General features: G+C 42.8%; 1 protein-coding gene across 1 annotated transcript in view; it reads right to left on the bottom strand.

The window, feature by feature from the left end:
• Positions 1-4,355, bottom strand: part of LOC140494115 (endothelial cell-selective adhesion molecule-like) — a 139,261-nt gene extending 134,906 nt beyond the window's left edge. The window contains exon 1 of the mRNA XM_072593119.1: positions 4,070-4,355. Within this exon, the coding sequence (XP_072449220.1) occupies positions 4,070-4,130 (61 nt within the window). The 5' untranslated portion in view covers positions 4,131-4,355. The remainder of the gene's footprint in view (positions 1-4,069) is intronic.
• Positions 4,356-20,903: the final 16,548 nt, after the last annotated feature.

Here is a 20,903-nt window from a genome sequence, read left to right as displayed (position 1 = left end):
AATCCTACATCCATTTTAGCCTTCAGGGAGTATCAACCTACCTTTTGGAGAGAAATGATGTTGTTTGTGGTAAAAGCTTTTGATCATTGCATCATTTATATGATGTGTTAAGCTGACAATATGATAGGCTTGGTCATCTTCCAGTTTGCTTTTTGGTTTGGTGGTTATTTTTATGAAACCTGTGTGTATATTTAGATCACTTTCCAACTGCTAGCATTATGGTATTGTACCATCTTGTTGATCACCAGGGTGTTGTTCTCGGGTCTGGCTTGGCTTTTGGAATCCAACAGTAGAAAGCCGTTTTGCTGCTGATTTCACTTTTATCCTATAAAAAGTATTTTAACTACTGTAACTTCACTTTTATATCAGGAACAGGCTGCAACTTCATTTTCTTTACTTTTATAAAACAATTGGAGAGCTCCTAGCTTGCCTTATATTGAACTTTAAGTAGAAAGCAGGTAAGTCTTCCCACTGGTTAACTGAGTTAGCAATCTGACCCTGAAAAATAAGATATATTATGATATATTTGGTCCAGAGATGTTTAACCTTCTGTAAGGATTCTATTACAGGTTGTTAGTGGAATTTACTACTATAATGTGATGGTTGATGATCGTATGTGATACTTACATTAGCTCCTGAGACATGGGTCTTAGGAGTACTGAAGATTTAAATTAACTTTTATTATAGCACCCAGTACATACATACACTCCAATCACAGGCACCTGCACAACTGAGCTCAAGCTTAGCAATTCAGCAGCTATATAACATGATATCTTCAGGGTGACATGCTGCAAAGGAACTTTGTACGATTGCGACCATTAGGTTAAATGTCATAACATGGTGATGACATCATGAGGGTGTCCTTTAAAGGTATCTCACCTTCCTACTGCTTGGCATAGTTCAACGAGAGAGCCTAGCAGAAAAAAGTCATGAAACATTAAGGATAGAAAAACACCAGGACTTAGTAAGTGAGTTACAATTTCACAGGGAAGATTTATAATGACTGCAGCTATAGAATCTTTTCTTTCAAATGTATAGAAGTAAGCGCTCGGTGTTTTTAAGTATGAAACGTGGGAGAAATATTCTTTTTACCTGGAAGGAAAACTTAATTGATTCAATGACTATGACTATTTGTTATGTTAAAAATGTTCTACAAATGCAGGTTTTTATTGTTAAGGGCTGCATTCAATGACTCCTTTGCACCAATACCACAGAATGCAAAGAAAGCTTTACTATAAGTTGCACACAGCCAATACTGTGCTGTTAGCTACTTCCCACAGGAAGTTCACTGTGTAAAATCCAACATTACAGAAGATCCACATCACCCTTGGGTAAACCTTGCTGCAAAACTCACCAAATTATCAACAAAAGTATATCAGATAAAGTTTAATGTTGGACTCTATACAGTCAGTCAATTACATTCAAATCTAAATCAACTACACTCAAAACCAGCATTCCTTCTATTTACTCCATCTACTCTTCCTACTGCCTTGGGAAAGCAGTCAACATCATCAAAGACCCCCTCCACCTGTTATACTCTCTTCCACCCTCTTCCTTCAGGCAGAAGATATAAAAGTTTGAAAATACATACCAACAGATTTAAGAACAACTTCTTCCCCACTGTTCTGTAGTCAGCACGGACACAGACCTTTCGGTCCAACTCATCCACACCGACCAGATATTCAAAACTGATCTAGTCCCATTTGCCTGCATTTTGTCCATATCTCTCTTAACGCTTCCCATTCATTTACCCATCCAGATGCTTTTTAAATGCTGTAATTGTATCCTCCTCCACAACCTCCTCTGGCAGCCCGTTCCATACACACACCACGCTCTGCATGAAAACATTGCCTTTCAGGTCCCTTCTAAATCTTTCCCCTCTCACTTTAAACCTATGCCCTCTAGTTTTAGACTCCCCTACCCTGGGAAAAAGACCTCAGTTATTCACCCTATCCATGCCCCTCATGATTTTATAAACCTCTGTATCTCTCAACTCTCAACCTCTGACACTCCAGGGAAAAAACCCCAGCCTATCCTACCTCTCCCTATAGCTCAAACCCTGCAACTCTGGCAACATCTTTGTAAAACCTTTCTGAACCCTTTCAAAATTAACAACATCTTTCCAATAGCAGGAAGACCAGAAGAGAACGCAGTATTCTAAAAGTGGCCTCACTAATGTCCTGTACAGCTGCAGCATAACATCCCAACACTTATACTGAATGCAGTGATTAATAAAGCCAAGCGTGTAAATGTCTTCTTCACCACCCTGTCTACCTGCAACTTCACTGTAAAGGAACTATGTACCTGTACCCTTAGATCTCTTTGCTTGGCAGCCCTCCACAGGACCCCACCATTAATTGTTAATAGAATTATGAATGGACCTCACATGTATTAGAGTTGATATTTCTCTGCATCTTCTCTGTAGCTGTAACACTATTTTCTGCATTCTGTTCTATTACTTCAATGTACTTATGTAAGTTGTGGTTTGTCTGGATAACACACAAAACAATAATTTTCACTGTATCTTGGTACGTATGACAATAATAAATCAAGAAATAAAAGGAGGTTATTTTCAAAACTCTATTAGACAATAGAAATTCAAAAGGTCTTGACGCATCTATTCATTTCTCTTATTGAACAGCTTGGGGATAATATTCTAATATCTCCACATTATAAGGCACATCTTCCATGACCTCAGAACATCCTAAAACACCTCAGGTAATTCTAAAGCATAATCACTGTCGTGATATAGGAAATGTGCAGCTAGTTTCTACACAGCAAGTTCCCACTAACAACAATGAGATAAATAATGAGGTTTTCCAGAGTTTTCTTCTTCTGAAATAGTTCCACTGTTCTTCATTAAATAGTACCATGAAACCTTTTCATCTACTGAAAGAACCTCTGTGTGACTTATTGTCCAGAAAACTGCACCTTATACCATTCAACCCTCCTTCAGCACTGCTTTGAGTTACAGATCTACATTATGCACTTGTGCGTGTTTTTAGTTTTCTAACATCTATAATTTATTTCAACAGAATAAACCTTTTAAAACATTTTAGCAAACTGATATAACAGGTCAACTGCCAATCTCTACTGCTTAGAAACAGGAGGTTTTCTGTATCTAGAATAGTGAAAGCTCATTCATTGTTTTCCAACGATGGAAGTCAAATAACTGGGACAGTACAGTCAGAACTGCTTGAGAGCTGAACTCAAAGCATCAGATTGCAATGTATAAATAAGATTAACAATGGATGGGGAGTTGTTCTGAAGATAAGAGGGTTTTTCTTTGAATAGTGAAGCCCATTTCATAATCAGATACATTACATGGAATCAATGTATCATGTAAAGAATGGAATTTCCTAGTGTTTTGTGTTGAGTACCTCAGATTCTGTTCCCTTGGTTAATATATCTTAGCTAAATTTATCACTGCAGCCAAATTTCTAATAAATAAAAGAATCAACTCAAAAGTCTCGTTGGTTCAACCTCACCTCTAAAACAAATTCTTGTCTTACATGATGGGGAGGGGGTGGGGGTGGTAAAATTAAACTGTTTTGGAAGTCTGCCTTACTTTTTGGGGCAGTCAGGGACTTCCACCTCCAGTTTGAAAGGAGTTAAACAGTGATCCAGGTGTTCAGTGTTTCACAGTGTGTACGGAGCCAGGCAGAAAAATAGGGACCATCTCTGATTATTTGTGAATTCCACCTGCCTCATGCAAATTCCCTGAAGGTTTGCTATCACAACTGCAAACCGAAAATTCAAGATCACTGCATTGGATTTTAATTTCTGGTTAATTAAATAACTTAGAGACTCCAACGGTTTATCTTAAATATCCGTAAATGTCATTTTGAGATGGAATTTGACTGCAGCAATCGGCGCAATAGTGTTTTACTGTTCATGGTATCTATGCTGTAATCGTAAACGCTCAGTGTACATGTAAATTGAGATGCTGAAAGTAAAACAAAAGCACTTACCCTTTAATTGTGGATACAAAAATGTTTAAACGTGTTTAGCATAAATGGAACAAGTAAAACACCAACCTTCCATTGTGATTTTAAAACAACATTCTTACCATTAAGTACAGCCAGTGCTGTCAGTATTGAAGTCCAGAGTGTCAACTGCACGGCGTTCATGGTGGTTCCCACAGTTTAGTATCCAAAGAGACAGGCAGCTCCGGATTAGTTTCCCTTGAAAGTAATCTCTCGCCCTAGAAGCTTGCGAACACACGACCTCAGTTAATTCAGCACATCGACCTGCTGCACTGATGTGGTTGTTTAAATCTCCGCTGGCCGGCAGAGACTGTGAACGAGCATGCAGACCATCAGCGCTGTGATATCCCGCACTGGTGGCCTGAAGTATTTGCAGGCACTCTCCGGTTCCCCGGGAGCCGCCTGTCAATCAAAGCCCCTACCTGTCCGGGCATGAAGCCTCGCCCCGGCACGCACTGGGGGCCAATCGCAACAGCGTTTTGTCCGGAGTGGTTTGATTGGCTTACCGTCTGTCAATGACACTTTACCTGCAGGATGACTCCACCTTCAGCCCCCAAAAACGTGCCTCTGAGTAAAGAATAGGTCTTGTACCCATTGAGAAAAGTGTTTGCAAAAAAAAAATCAGTAATAGTTCTCATTATATGTTGCCATTAAAACGATAAATAAATTCCTTAACTTCAGGCACATTAACAGAGTTTCAAATTGATTTATTATTGTTAGGTTTAGCAATAATTACTTTAAGATTATTATGGTGCAGAAGGAGGCCATTTGGCCCATTGTGCCTGCACCAGTTCTATTACCTACTGCCAATCATCAGCCTTTCCCCTATAGCCCTAAACACCATTTCTATCCAAATAACCATCCAATGCCCACTTGAACACCTCAGCTGAACCTGCTTCCATTACATTTCCAAGCAGTGCATTCCATACCCTGTCTACTTTGTGAAAAAAATTATATTCTCTCACATCACTTTAAATCTATGCCCAATCATGCTTTTATTTCAGCAATTTTTAAAAATTCTTTCATAGGATTTACTCTTGTTATCTGTAATGAAAACAGGTTCACGGCGGGGGGGGGGGGGAGGTGGTGGGGTGGTGGGTCGGTGTGGACTGGTTGGGCCAAAGGCCCTGTTTCCACACTGTAGGGAATCTAATCTAATATCTTCCTAACTGCCTTAAAAACAGATCCTGGTATTTCAAATAAAACAGAAAAACTACAGATGCTGAAAATCTGAAACAAAGATCAAAATGGCTGAAGAAACTCAACAGGTCTGGCATCTGTGGAGGGAAAGCAGAGCTAACATTTCGGATCAACAGATGCTGCCGGGCCTACAGATTTTCTTCTGCAATTTTGGCTTCACATCCTTGACCCCTACGGCTTAAACACTTTACTGTCCATCTCAGCATTAAAATCATCACCACTGCTTTAATGCTTCAGGATGTGGTACTGAAACTTGCGTTGAAAAATCCTGCATTTGCAGCATGTTTTGCAACGTCAGAAAGCATTTTATTGTCAATGGTATACTTTTTGAATTGTGGTTGCAATAATACTGCAGGAAGCCAGATAGCAAAATTGCACACAGCCAGCTCCCACAATCAGAAAAGACATGATCTACCGTTCGCCAACAATGTAGGTTGATGGGTAAATGTCTACCTAGGCCAGAAGACTCACATCCCTGTTCTTTGAGCTAACAGTTGAGTCACTTCCTGTCTGAGAGGGCATGTGGGATCTCATTTTGATGTCTCACTTGAAAGTGCAGCTGTTCCCTCAGCACTGCACTGAAGCGTGAATGACGACTTTGCTCTCCTGTTATATATTGTTCGTTCATTGAAGATGATGGCGTCGGATGGCCCAGCAGCTACTGCCCACACCTACCACACCTAGTGGTAGTGAGCTGCCATCTTGAACTGCAGCAGCCCATTTAATGTATGTACCCCCATAGTGTTGTGAGGGAGGAGATTCAGGATTTTGACGCAGCAAAACTGAAGTAACAGTGATGTATTTCCAAGTCTGGATAGTGAGTCTTGGAGGGGAATTTGCAGCTGGTGATATCCCCACATCTGCTTCCCTTGTCCTTCTAGATGATGATGATGCTCATGGGTTTGGAAGATGCTGTCTAAGGAGCTTTCTACAGTGCATTTGTGGATGGTACACTATGCTACTGCTCAACATTGGTAATGGGTGTTTGTGGATGTGGTTCCAATCAACAAGCAGACTGCTTTGTCCAGGACAGTGTCAAGATTCTTGGTTGTTGTTGTAGCTGCATCCATCTAGGCAAGTTGGGAGTATTCCATTATACTCCTGACTTGTCCCCTATAGATGGCAGACAGTGTCTGGGAGGCAGGAGATGTGTTACTCGCTGCAGGATTCCTAGCCTCTGACCTCCTTTTATAGCTATTGTATTTATTTAGCTAATCCAGTTCAGTTTCTTGTTAAGTGTAACACCCAGGATGCTGTCAGTGGGGAAATCAGTGATGGTAATGACATTGGCGATGGTTAGATTCTCTCTTGTTGGAGCTGGTCATTGCCTGGCATTTGTGTGGTGCAATGTTACTTGCCAATTGTCAGTCCAAGTCTGGATATTGTCTAGATCTTACCTCATTTGAACTTGGATGGCTTTGGTGTCTGAGGAGTCATGAGTGGTGATGAGCATTGTATAATCATTAGTGAACATTCCCACCTCTCACTTTATGATGGAGGGAAGGTTGTTGACAAAGCAACTGACAATGGCATAGCTTAGGGCGCTACCCTCAGGAACTGAGATGATGACCTCCAGCAGCCACAACCATCTTCCTCTGTATCAGTTATGACTCCAAACAGCAAGAATCCATTGGATTTGTTGACTCTAGTTTTGCTAGGGCTCATTGATGCCACACTCAGTTGAATTATGACCTTGATGGCAAGATCAGTAACTCTCACCTCACCTTTGGAATTCAGCTCTTTTGTTAATGTTTGAGCCAATGTCAGAAGCTGAGTGGACCTGGCGGAACTCCAGCTGGGCATCAGTAAGTAAGTTATTGTTATGTAAGAGCTGCTTGATAGCACCATTGATGACACCACTGACTGCTTTGATGATGATTAAGAGCAGACTGATGCGGCCAAAATTGGCCAGGTTGGATTTTTCCCAGCTTCTGCATATAGGATATACTTGGGCAATTTTCCACATTGTTGGGTGGATGCCAGTGTTGTAGCTGCACTAGAACAGCTTGGCTAATGGGCGAGGCAAATTCCAGAGCGTGTGTATTCAGCACAATTGCTGGAATGTCGTGAGAACTCTTGGCCTTTGCAGTATCTTATGATTTCTGCCATTTCTTGATGTCCCCACAGAGTGAATACAATTAACTGGCATTTGTGATGATAAAGTTTTCCAGAGAAGATCATGCTAGATCATCCACTTGGCATTTCTAGTTGAAGATTGTAGAAAATGCTTCAGTCTTTTATTTCACCTTGATGTGCTGGTCTCTTCCATCATCGAGGATGAAAATACTTGAGGAGCCTCCTTCTCCAGTGAGTTATTTAATTGTCCACCACAATTCCTGAATGGATGTGGCAGGACTGCAGAGCGTAGATCTTAGCCATTGGTTGTGGACTCACTTAGCCCTGTCTATCATTTGCTGCGTTGGCATCCAGGCCACCCTGTTTTATAGCTTCACCAGGTTGACACCCCATTTCTAAGTCTGCTCCAATGCATGCCATCTTGCACCCTTCATTGAACCAGAGTTGATCCCTTGGTTTGATGGTAATGGCAGAGTGGGAAATATGCCCAGTCATGAGGTTGCAGATTTTATTCGGGTACAATTCTGGAGTTGCTGATGACCTACAGCACCTCATGGATGTCTTGAACTGATTGATTTCTTGATAGTCTGTTTCATTTATCATGGTGATGGTGCTGCACAGTATGATGTTATTAAAACCCATGACTTTGTAACTCAAAGATGAATTCTACCAATTGTGCTAATTTATTTCCACAGAAATGGTTAAATCTCAACAATTGGTTATTTCCGTCTACATGTCAAACCACAAGTGGAACAAGGCATAAAAAGCAAGATCGCAATTCAAGTCAACTTTAAAATGTCACTGTCCTTCCCCTTCCCTGGACATTTTATATTGGATAAACAATGTGAATCTTCTACTCATGCTTGCAACAGTAAACAGGGTCATTGACATATAACCATTTGTTGATTATTTGCAAAAACACGTTCAAATTTTGTTAATAATTTCCCTGTACTCCTTAGTCTGGGGGTTTGTTGAACTTCAGTTTCTGCTTATTACATTTGTATTTTTGGTTAATTATTTCCTCCATTTTCCTTCAATTTTCTCCCTAATTTGGCAGTCTCAGTCCTAAGAACATCCCTGTAATAAGAACAAAAATTTGGCGTTATTCTTGATATTTTGTAAATTTTCTTTGGCCTTTTCACAATTGGCAATGGTTCCATCTTGCTCTTTCTAAAGCAATAAGGGGCATGTTGATATTGTATAGCATGAAGAAGGGAGGAGAAGGAGGAATATATTACATTTCAAATGGGATTTCCCTATGGTTGTAGGTGTTTCTCCATTATTAACGCTCTCACCCTTTGAATTAGGTGTTGCATGTTCAAGCCCTATTCTGGATACAAAGTCTCCCTCAAGGGTGTCTGTTTGATGAAACATCAAATACCTGCCTTTCTATAGGGATAGAAGGATCCCACAGCATTGCTTTGAAGAGGAGCAGATGAAATTCCCCACAGTCATGGCTATTTGTATCTCAATGAGCAGAATATGGGACCATTATTATATCACAGTATATATGATCTTCTGGTGAGCAAATTGATTACTGTTTTTCTATGTCAATCTTGGAACATTACAAGAAAAGTACTTAATGGGCTGGAAATCACTCTGGGATAAGTTGCGATTGTGAAGAGTGCTATAGAAATGCATTTTTTTTAACTATAGGGCTGAAAAGCAATTTTCTTTATGTCAATAAGCAGAGCAATATCAAGTCCAAAATCTGATTCCTGATGTATGCACAGCAGGGGGGGGGTGGGGGTGGGGGGGGGGGAGGGAGGATGGCGTGGGGGTGGGGTAAAATTAAAAAGCAGTACTACAAAGTCATTACTCTGATTACTATCAAAGCTATGACCAAATTGGCATGAGGTCAATAAGATTGGAGAGTTGGATACATGCCTGAAAGATTGGTGTGACAGAAATGGGTTTTAATTTATGCGACACTGATTCCAGTACTAGAGAAGGAGGGAGCTCTATCGATGGGACAGACTTTGCTTGAATTGTGCTCAAAACCCACAGCCATAGCAAATTGTACAACTCGGATCATAAAGAGAACTTTAGAGAAATCAAGGGTACGGGATGGAGAAGGGTTCACATGAAGGGAGATTGAGACCATTAGAAAAGACGGTGCAGGGTAACAATATGGATAGTGATAATTAGAGAGTGATGGGAAATAACAAAGGATACAAATGAAAGAATGTACAAGCAAATAGAGTCTGAATAGGAAAGAAAATTTAAAAAGACAGGATTCAAAGCTCTGTTTCTGAATGCAAGCAGCATTCACAACAAGATGGATGGATTGATGGCACAGATGGAAATAAATGGATATCAAATGGTAGTCATTACAGAGATGTGATTGCAAAGCAACCAAGAACTGAATATTCAAACCCGGAGATCTCTTGGCCCTTCAATTGCTCCTTCATTTACTAAATCTCCAGGGAAAGATTGCTCTAGAAATGGGTTGCTGTTGTACTTGTCAGAAACTGACCAATTCAGAGACTCACTCACTCTATGATTATTGTCAGGTGGTAACCATAGAATCTGTGTAAAGTCATAGAGACGTACAGCATGGAAAGAGACCCTTCGGTTCAACTCGTCCATGCCGACCAGATATCCCAACCCAATCTAGTCCCATCTGCCAGCACCCGGCCCATATCCCTCCAAACCCTTCCTATTCATATACCCATCCAGTATCCTTTTAAATGTTACAATTGTACTCACCTCCACCACTTCCTCTGGCAGCCCATTCCACAAATGTACTACCCTCTGTGTGAAAATGTTGATCCTTAGGTCTCTTTTCTATCTTTGCCCTGTCACACTAAACCTATGCACTCTAGTTCTGGACTCTAGACCTTGACTATTTACCCTATCCATGCCCCTCATGATTTTATAAACCTCTATAAGGTCACCCCTCAGCCTCCAACACTCCAGGGAAAGCAGTCCTAGCCTATGCAACCTCTCCCTACAGCTCAAACCCTCTAACCCTGGCAATATCCTTGTAAATCTTTTCTGAACCCTTTCAAGTTTCACAACATCCTTCTGATAAGAAGGCAACCAGAATTGCACATAATATTCCAAAGGTAGCCTAACCAATGTCCTGTACAAATGCAACATGACCTCCCAACTCCTGTACTCAATACTAAGGGTGGAAGTAGGGTATTTGGCCCATTGATTACATACCACCCCTTCAAACAGCATCCCACCCAGATGCCCACCCCAACTCCATACCTGTAATCCTGCATTTCCCATGGCCAATCCACCTAAGCTGCTCATCTTCAGACTGTGGGAGGGAACCAGAGCACCCGAAGGAAACTGATGTAGACATGTGGAGAATGTACAAACTCCACATAGACAGTCATCTGAGGCTGGAATCGAACCCAGATCCCTAGCACTGTGAGATAGCAGTGCTAACTACTGAGCCACCATGCCGCCCCCATAATCAATGACATTTAGATTTGGATTCAAATTGGGTGCCCCTTCACAACCAACTCTGTGTGGAGTTTGCACATTCTCCCCCATGTCTGCATGGGTTTTCTCTGGGTGCTCCGGTTTCCTCCCACAGTCCAAAGATGTGCAGGTCAGGTGAGTTGGCCAGGCTAAATTCCCATAGTGTAAGGTGCATTAGTCAAAGGGAAATGGGTCTGGGTGGGTTACTCTTCAGAGGGTTGGTGTGGACTTGTTGGGCCAAAGGGCCTGTTTCCACACTGTGGGGAATCAAATCTAAAAAAACCTCTTTTTAATCACATCAAAATCCATTTTAACAATAATACCAGGACACTAGCTTTGGTCATTGAGCTTTACATCTGGGACATGTGTCATCTGATCCCTGATTGAGCAGTAAATCACAAAGGGAACGGGCTAATGACTGATATTGGATTGTCGCCAACATATCCAACTCATCCTTTACATTAGAAAAAGATTATTAGAATGAGCACGTTTTCTGGATTACAACCAATAGTACCCTCTTGAACTTTGAGAAGAAATCCCAGTGGAAGGAAGACTGCAGAAGCCCCACAATCCTGTCTTTCCCTCCAACCTGGACTCAGGCCGATATAGCATGCCCAAAGTGTGTTACACGTACGTAGCCTCTTGGTACTGCTCATGACTCTGCTGCAGCCCTCCTGCATCTGAGTTATGATTCCTATACTTGCTCCAGAGACCTGCACACAAGCTTTAGGCTGGTGCTACTAACACAACACTGAGGGATTGCAGCAATGCTAGAGGTGTCATCTTTCAGATCAGATTTAAAAATAGACTCCCCACAGTGTGGAAGCAGGCCATTTGTCCCATTAAGAACTACCCACCCTCCAAACAGCATCATGCTAAGACCGCCCCCTCCCCCCCCCATCCCTGTAACCCTGCATTCCCCATGGCCATTCTACCTAGCCTACCATCTTTGGGCTGTGGAATGAAACTGGAGCACCCAGAGGAAACCCACATAGACCCGGGGAGAATATGGAAACTCTACACCAACAGTCAACCAGGGTCCCTGGCACTGTGAAGCAGCAGTGCTAACCACTAAGCTATCGTGCCACCCAGTAACTCTTAGGTATATTTGTAAAATTATACCATTTGAAGACAAGAAGAGACATTGTCTCTGATCAATCCTTATCCCTCAACCAACTTCACTAAATCAGATGATCTGGCCATTATTACGTTGCTCTTGGTAAGATCTCGCTATGTACAAGTTGGCAGCCATCAATCCTGCATTGTAACAGCAACTACACTTTGGAACACATTGTAATTATTGAACGCCATTAGTGGTTCCAAAGTACTACAAGGAGTACACTTAGACAAAAGGAAAGTTGAAGAGACCTTCAGACTTGATCAAAGAAGCAGATTTTAAGCAGTGTTTTGAAAGAACACCGAGGTTTTGGGAGGATATCACAAAGATTAAGGCTCACTTCATGCAGTTTTAAACTGCATGATATTTGAGACTGGCCTGTTGCTTGCTAGACCTAACACATCACTGTTTCAGCTTGTAATTTGTTAGTACTCTTGAGATGAAAAACCAAAGCAGTAATTGTTGCTGTCACAAACACTGAAATGGCACAGGAGTCCTGTAAGCCCAACATCCAGCCTGTGACCCATTGAAGAAAGACTATCAAAGCCTGAGACTAAACAACATGGAGCTGACAGCAAGGTTACAGATGGGAAAATGGGGGGAGGTTACTATGGACGCTTTGGGGCCATCATTATCAAACAGATATCAAAAACAAACTTTAACATCTGAAATAGAGGAGCACACACTGGATTTTGCCAAAATGGATGATGGTTTTTATCCCTCTCCCACATGCTGGTTTGGATTCCTAATTCTCAACTTCCCTTTCGAACAGCATTCTGTGTGGGATCTACATCCTGTGTACTGCAACAGCTTAAGTAAGCAAATCACCAGCGACTCAAGGGCAATTAGGGATGGGAAATAAATGCTGGCCCACATCCAGTGAATGAGTCTGTTTTAAAAAATGCAATGCATCATCAACATTTTCATTAATGTCCATCAGCATCACAGGTCCCCTGACACTCTGCAGCGAGAATTGCAAGTGCGAGGAGAGTAGATGAGTCAGGTACTGATAGTCCTTGCTGCACCCATACTGCAATAGGAACTTCTTTTCAACCATTGTCCCCTTCTTTGCTCTTTTTGGTCTTCAGTGGTCAAAAGGAAGTTAAGATCCCAACACCTTTTTGTAATATTAAACACCAGACTGTACAGGCTGTCAGGTTGGCACTTAATATTCAAAACAATGAGAAAGATCTACATGCCTGTCACAAACAACGTCAGTACCTTATGTATCACAATTTAAGTTCTCTCCTGGGAAAGGGGGTAAACCTAACTCAGGGCAGTTACCATATACAACCACCTTTAGTTCCTTCATCATAAAGCCAAAGGGTCACTAATGACTGCATCTTGTTTAGTATCACTTGGTCATTTCAGTGCATCTTAATAAAACTCTAAAATATCCAGGAAAAGGCAGCCTGTTTGAATGTCCATTTCACTCCCCCCACCACCAATATACATTGGCTGCAGTGAATACTATCTACAAAATGCAATACTGTGACCCACCAGGACTTCTTCAAAATCATCTTCCAAACATGCACCCCTTACCAAGTAGATTTACAAATGCAGCAGATGCATGGGAATAGGCACACAGCAGATGCATGGGAACACCCTAACAACAGATGCTGGGAACACATCCACAAGAGATGCATGGGAACATCACCACAGGAGATGCATGGGAACAGACAGATAGCAGATGCATGGGAACATCAGCACTTATAAGTTCCCCTCCAAGTCACACAACCTTCTGGTTTGGAAATACATGATTATTCCTTCACTGTTGCTGAATCAAAATCCTGGAACTCCCTCCCTGACCACACTGGTTACATGGATTGCAACAGTTCAACATAATCTTCTCAAGGACAATGTGGGATGGGAAATAAATGCTGACCTGGTCAGTGATGCTTAGATCACATGAACAAGTACAAATAAACTTGCCCCTAATTAATGTTACTGGATAGACTTGATACTGACATTTTTTACAAACCCACTGACTCACATAGCTACCTGGATTACACCCCTTCCCACCCTATCTCTTGCAAAAATGCCATCCTGTATTCCCAATTTCTCCGCCTCCGCCGTATCTGCTCCCAGGAGGACCAGTTCCACCATAGGACACACCAGATGGCCTCCTTCTTTAGAGACCACAATTTCCCTTCCCACGTGGTTAAAGATGCCCTCCAACGCATCTTGTCCACATCCCGCACCTCCGCCCTCAGACCCCACCCCTCCAACCGTAACAAGGACAGAACGCCCCTGGTGCTCACCTTCCACCCTACAAACCTTCACATCAACCAAATCATCCACCGACATTTCCGCCACCTCCAAAAAGACCCCACCACCAGGGATATATTTCCCTCCCCACCCCTTTCCGCCTTCCGCAAAGACCATTCCCTCCGTGACTACCTGGTCAGGTCCACACCGCCCTACGACCCACCCTCCCATTCTGGCACTTTCCCCTGCCACTGCAGGAACTGTAAAACCTGTGCCCACACCTCCTCCCTCACCTCTATCCAAGGCCCTAAAGGAGCCTTCCACATCCATCAAAGTTTCACCTGCACATCCACCAATATCATTTATTGTATCCGTTGCTCCCTATGTGGTCTCCTCTACATTGGGGAGACTGGGCACCTCCTAGCAGAGCGCTTTAGGGAACATCTCCGAGACACCCGCACCAATCAACCAAACCGCCCTGTGGCCCAACATTTCAACTCCCCCTCCCATTCTGCCGAGGACATGGAGGTCCTGGGCCTCCTTCACTGCCGCTCCCACACCACCAGTCGTCTGGAGGAAGAACGCCTCATCTTCCGCCTCGGAACACTTCAACCCCAGGGCATCAATGTGGACTTCAACAGCTTCCTCATTTCCCCTTCCCCCACCTCATCCTAGTTTCAAACCTCCAGCTTGACCCATCACCTTCATCTCCTCGGTAAAAACAATGACTGCAGATGCTGAAAACCAGATTCTGGATTAGTGTCCAACGAGCAGCGAAATCGACGTTTCGCGAAAAAGCCCTTCATCAGGAATAAAGGCAGTGAGCCTGAAGCATGGAGAGATAAGCTAGAGGAGGGTGGGGGTGGGGAGATAGTAGCATAGAGTACAATGGGTGAGCGGGGGAGGAGATGAAGGTGATAGGTCAAGGAGGAGAGGGTGGAGTCGATAGGTGGAAAAGAAGATAGGCAGGTCGGACAAGTCAAGGAGACAGTAACTGAGCTGGAAGTTTGAAACTAGGATGAGGTGGGGGAAGGGGAAATGAGGAAGCTGTTGAAGTCCACATTGATGCCCTGGGGTTGAAGTGTTCCGAGGCGGAAGATGAGGCGTTCTTCCTCCAGGCGTCTGGTGGTGAGGGAGCGGCGGTGAAGGAGGCTCAGGACCTCCATGTCCTCGGCAGAGTGGGAGGGGGAGTTGAAATGTTGGGCCACGGGGCGGTTTGGTTGATTGGTGCGGGTGTCTCGGAGATGTTCCCTAAAGCGCTCTGCTAGGAGGAGCCCAGTCTCCCCAATGTAGAGGAGACCACATCGGGAGCAACGGATACAATAAATGATATTGGTGGATGTGCAGGTGAAACTTTGATGGATGTGGAAAGCTCCTTAAGGGCCTTGGATAGAGGTGAGGGAGGAGGTGTGGGCACAGGTTTTACAGTTCCTGCGGTGGCAGGGGAAAGTGCCAGAATGGGAGGGTGGGTCGTAGGGGGGTGTGGACCTGACCAGGTAGTCACGGAGGGAACGGTCTTTGCGGAAGGCGGAAAGGGGTGGGGAGCGAAATATATCCCTGGTGGTGGGGTCTTTTTGGAGGTGGCGGAAATGTCGGTGGATGATTTGGTTGATGTGAAGGTCTGCAGAGTGGAAGGTGAGCACCAGGGGCGTTCTGTCCTTGTTACGGTTGGAGGGGTGGGGTCTGAGGGCGGAGGTGCGGGATGTGGACGAGATGCGTTGGAGGGCATCTTTAACCACATGGGAAGGGAAATTGCGGTCTCTAAAGAGGGAGGCCATCTGGTGTGTCCTATGGTGGAACTGGTCCTCCTGGGAGCAGATATGGCGGAGGCGGAGAAATTGGGAATACGGGATGGCATTTTTGCAAGAGATAGGGTGGGAAGAGGTGTAATCCAGGTAGCTATGGGAGTCGGTGGGTTTGTAAAAAATGTCAGTGTCAAGTCGGTCGTCACTAATGGAGATGGAGAGGTCCAGGAAGGGGAGCGAGGTGTCAGAGATAGTCCAGGTAAATTTAAGGTCAGGATGGAATGTGTTGGTGAAGTTGATGAATTGCTCAACCTCCTTGCGGGAGCACGAGGTGGTGCCAATGCAGTCATCAATGTAGCGGAGGAAGAGGTGGGGAGTGGTGCCGGTGTAATTACGGAAGATCAACTGTTCTACGTAGCCAACAAAGAGACAGGCATAGCTGGGGCCCATACGTGTGCCCATGGCTACGCCTTTGGTCTGGAGGAAGTGGGAGGATTCAAAGGAGAAATTGTTAAGGGTGAGGACCAGTTCGGCCAAACGAATGAGAGTGTCGGTGGAAGGGTACTGTTGGGGACGTCTGGAGAGGAAAAAACGGAGGGCTTGGAGGCCCTCTATGCTACTCTCTCCCCACCCACACCCTCCTCTAGCTTATCTCTCCATGCTTCAGGCTCACTGCCTTTATTCCTGATGAAGGGCTTTTGCCCGAAACATCGATTTCGCTGCTCGTTGGATGCTGCCTGAACTGCTGTGCTCTTCCAGCACCACTAATCCAGTATTTGGTTTTCAGCATCTGCAGTCATTGTTTTTACCTAATTAATGTTACACATTTCAAATCCATAATATGTTATTCCAATGGGTATTGCACTATTTACAATAAATTGCCCAAATATTTTCAAATGGCCTGAACCCCTATTGTGTAAGAATAGTTCATAGAGGCTTCAGGATCACATTCTGCCAACAAGTTCCAGAGAATGTGTTTTGCAGCCTGGGTCATGCTGCCCTCCTGTGGACAAGCTTTGAGTTATAGTATCTGTGTGGAGAGGGAATTAATCTTTTGAGCAAAAGTGTCTAAAGAAGAATTATGGTGGACTAGAAACAATTCTATTTTTCTCTCCACAGATGTTGCCAGGTCTGCTGACTTTCTCTAGGATTCTCTATTTTTTTTTATTTCAGTTTTCCAGCATCCATAATGTTTTGCTTATTGAGTTGCAGCATAGTATTTTTTGTTTTAGATTAACATGATCCAGACCATTCAGAAATTCCCCAGCACTGAGAATAACAAGTTCACAGTTCACAGTGACACCGAGTCTTGTCTGTACCTAGCGGGGACAGTAGCGGTCATTCTGTTGAAAAACCCAAAGACACAGCAAGATGGAAAATATGTGGTTTACATTTCCAGAATTTGATAGAATGAAGATAGAAGACAAAGTGATTTAAATCTCTTGTCAATTCAATAGTTACATTTTGAAGAACAATTTTAATTAATTAGTTAACTGACAACAATCTAATGGTTAGAATCTAAATTCCCCAAGTTATTAAAAAGTAATTTTGGACTTTACAGAGATGTATAACCTTTAATTAAGTTCACTAAACCAAGCATATACAAACAAGTAATCATCATGGGCAGTCCATGATATTGGGATTACACAGAAGCTGAATATCTGTAGAAAAGATGTCTCTGCATTTAAGGGTTGTGCAAGTGTACATGTAGTCATAGAGGGAGAAATATACTGCATTACAAATCGGATTTTGACCTTCCTTCCACCACCTTCTCCCCCAGCCTGACACCAATAAGGGGAATTCCAGCTCAAAAGGTGGCCTCTGCCCTCAACTTACATTTCCAATTGAGTTTTGATTTGATTTTCATTCTATTGTTTTATGCATTTTACAGTAAGATTACAGTAAAATAGTGAAAAGCTTTCATTTGCCACCATTAAACAACACCACTTTGAAAAATTTAAGATTAAGAAAATAAAAGAAAGATATAACTGGCAAGCTGCTGTGGTGCAGTGGTAGTGTCCCAACAGAAGGTCTGAGTTCAACTCCCACCAACTCAAGAGGTATTCCAAAATTTGCCAGAATGGTTTGATTCAAAATTATCTACTTTACAGTTTGGGACCTCTAAGGCCAAGGATATAGTTGGGGAGAGGTTCAGGATGTTCAAAAATTTCACATAGGTTTGAATGAGTTAAAATTTCACCTGCATCATTTTTAAAATGAATGTTTACTGACATGATGTTGTGGGGTCAAAAGTGGGAAATAAAATCTTCCCTTACTTATCCAGCCAATTTCAATCGGATGCACAGTAAAATCTTCTGCATCCAAGCTTTTAAAGTCTTTTATTTGCTATTTAACCATTTTGAGGCACCCATTCTTTCAAATTTTAACCAGACTATTGTATCAAAGAATCATAGAATCCCTACAGTGTGGAAACAGGCCATTTGGCCCAATGTTCCACACCAACCCTCCAAAGAGTAACTCACCCAGACCCTTTCCCTTATCCTATTACTCTACATTTACCCCTAACTAAGGCACCTAACCTACATATCCCTGAACACTATGGACAATTTAGCATGGCCAATTCACCTGACCTGCACAGCTTTGGATTGTGGGAGGAAACCAGATCACCCAAGGTAAACCCACGCAGACACGGAGAGAATGTGCATCCGAGGCTGGAATCGAATCCGGGCCCCTGGTGCTGTGAGGCAGCAGTGCCAACCACTGAGCCACCATGCCACTCATTCATCTAATGATGAATTCTACTGTCACAATGCTGGTCTGTTACAAGGTTACTACACCTTCAAGTTTTCTTTTCAGAAATGGGGTAATTGGCTTGGCTCCATCATGTTTGAAGTTTGAATAGTTCATTGGGGCCTTTTTGTTTACCCTAACAGATAGTGCTTCAGGCCAAAAGCTTGAAAAGTCTTTTGAAAATTGGTATTGTCAAGGGGCGTAGCCAGCTCTCTATCTGTGCCATTCAATTCAGTTCAGGGGTTAGCTGGGCAAGAGACATAGTTGAAACTGGAAACTCTTTTTCCTTCTGCCCGTCTCACTTCAAAAACATGTAAGTTGCCTGTGCCATTGTTTACTGTTTGAGCAAAGGAACATGTGTATTGGGACTGTTGCAAGTATGTTCAGAACAGCATCATTAAGTCAGGTTTGGATAGGATAAGTTATCTGGTAATCTGTATTCTGTTCTTTGTTTTTCATTCTGTAACTTTGTAAATAAATTTTGTTTGTTTAAAACGTAGCAGTCAAACCAGCTAATTTACACCGGGAATCTCCACTATACACCTCACTACAACAAATAGTAAAGTTACAGTCTGGACTACCTGTTTAAAGGGGTTTTGAGGGGTCTGGCCCTGTCCATAACAGACTGGGGGCTCTTTGCAGGATTTAAACAGCAAGTGATAGGTGTTTGTATCTTTTATTTCAGGTGTTGACTTGGTTGGTTTAAACAGTGTTCAGATAGCAATGGCTCTTTCAGTCACCAAGGAATTTCTGGAGGTGGAAACAGTGACCTTGGACGTTTTACAAAAGGCAAATAAGACCAAGCTGTGGGAACTATTAGACAAGCTGGGGTTGAATTTACCTCCTAATGTGAGGAAGGACGAGATGATTTCAGCAGTAGCTCAACATTTAAGTTTGCTGGAAACACCATTAGGATCTGTAGAAATGGCACAAATTCATTGCAAATGAAGCAGCTTGAGTTAGAGGCAAGAGACAAGGAAAGGGCAGCGTAAAAGTTTAAAATTGGAATAGAAAGAAAAAAGAACGAAGGGCTTTACCAGAAGAGAAAGATAGAGAGAGAGAGAGTTTGAACTTCAGAAATTGACACTTAAAAAGGGAAGTCACCTTAAGAGGCTGGAGATAAAGGCTGAGGGTAGACTTAGTGAGGAAGAGAATGAAGATGAGCCAGCCCCTGCTAGTCAAAAGCCTAGTGAGAAACTGTTTAAATATATTCAATCATTGCCTAAATTAGATGAGAAGGATGTGGAAGCATTTTTCATCAATGTTGAAAAAGTGGCTAAACAAATGCAGTGGCCAGTGGCAATTTGGGTGTGTTGATCCAAACCAAACTTGTAGATAGAGATAGTGAGGTCTTCGCATCCTTATCAGAGGAGGTATCTGGGGAATATAAGGAGTTGAAGAAAAGCTATCTTAAGTGCATATGAGCTTGTACCAGAAGCCTATAGACAATGTTTCAGGAATCGAAGGAGGGACCCTTGTCAAACCTATATTGAGTTTGAAAGGATCAAACAAAGTCATTTAGACAGGTGGATAAGAGCTTTAAAAATAGAGCAAATCTATGATGTCCTGAGACAATTATTTTGGAGGAGTTCAAAAATTCACTGCCTGGCAAAATGTGAACTCGTGTGGAAGAGCAGAGAGTTATAACAGCAAGGTGAGCAGCTGACAGGACTGGTGGTTACGAGCTGGTCCATAAACCATGGTTTGGCTTCCAGAATCAACATTAGTCCATGAGGGATAGAAGCTGGGGAAAAGAGAAATCTTCATGTGGAAAAGGTAAGGTAGATCTCAGTGAAGGTCATAAAGAGAACTCACCACAGGGTAAAAAGGAAACCCTTGAAGGGGACAAAGAAAGTGAAAGGCCCCAGTGTATTCATTGCAATGAATTAGGCCACATGAAAATCACAGTGTTAGTGGGCTAGGAAAAGCACAGGAAAGCCAAATGTGGGAAAGCAGGATACGCATGGAAGTTTTGTTGTCATGGTAACAGAAAGCACAGTGGAAGTTAGAAAGCTGCATCAGAACGTACAAGCTGATCAGAGGTTAGTTCAGGAGGAAGTGCCAGATCTGCTTAAAGAATATATCTACAACATTAAAGTTTATTCACATTGGCCAGGAGTAGCAGGAAAGTAGGTTACAATATTAAGGAACACAGGATCTTCTCAATCTGTGCTGCTGAAGGATGAGGAGATACGTACTCCTGAGGGACTATTGCCAGAAAAGGTACTGGTAACAGGAATTCATGTTGAGACAAAGAGCACTCACTTATGTAAAGTGAGGTTAGAGTGGCCAGAAAAGAGTGGAAAGTTTGTGGTAGGAGTATGGGACAAACTCTCAGCTCCAGAAATACAATTTGTCCTTGCAAATGAAATAGCTGATTCATCG

Source organism: Chiloscyllium punctatum, chromosome 23 (genome assembly GCF_047496795.1).
Source record: "Chiloscyllium punctatum isolate Juve2018m chromosome 23, sChiPun1.3, whole genome shotgun sequence".
Taxonomy (NCBI): Eukaryota; Metazoa; Chordata; class Chondrichthyes; order Orectolobiformes; family Hemiscylliidae; genus Chiloscyllium; species Chiloscyllium punctatum.
The sequence above is the reverse complement of the archived record's forward strand: the minus strand, read 5'-3'. Positions and strand labels throughout refer to the sequence as shown.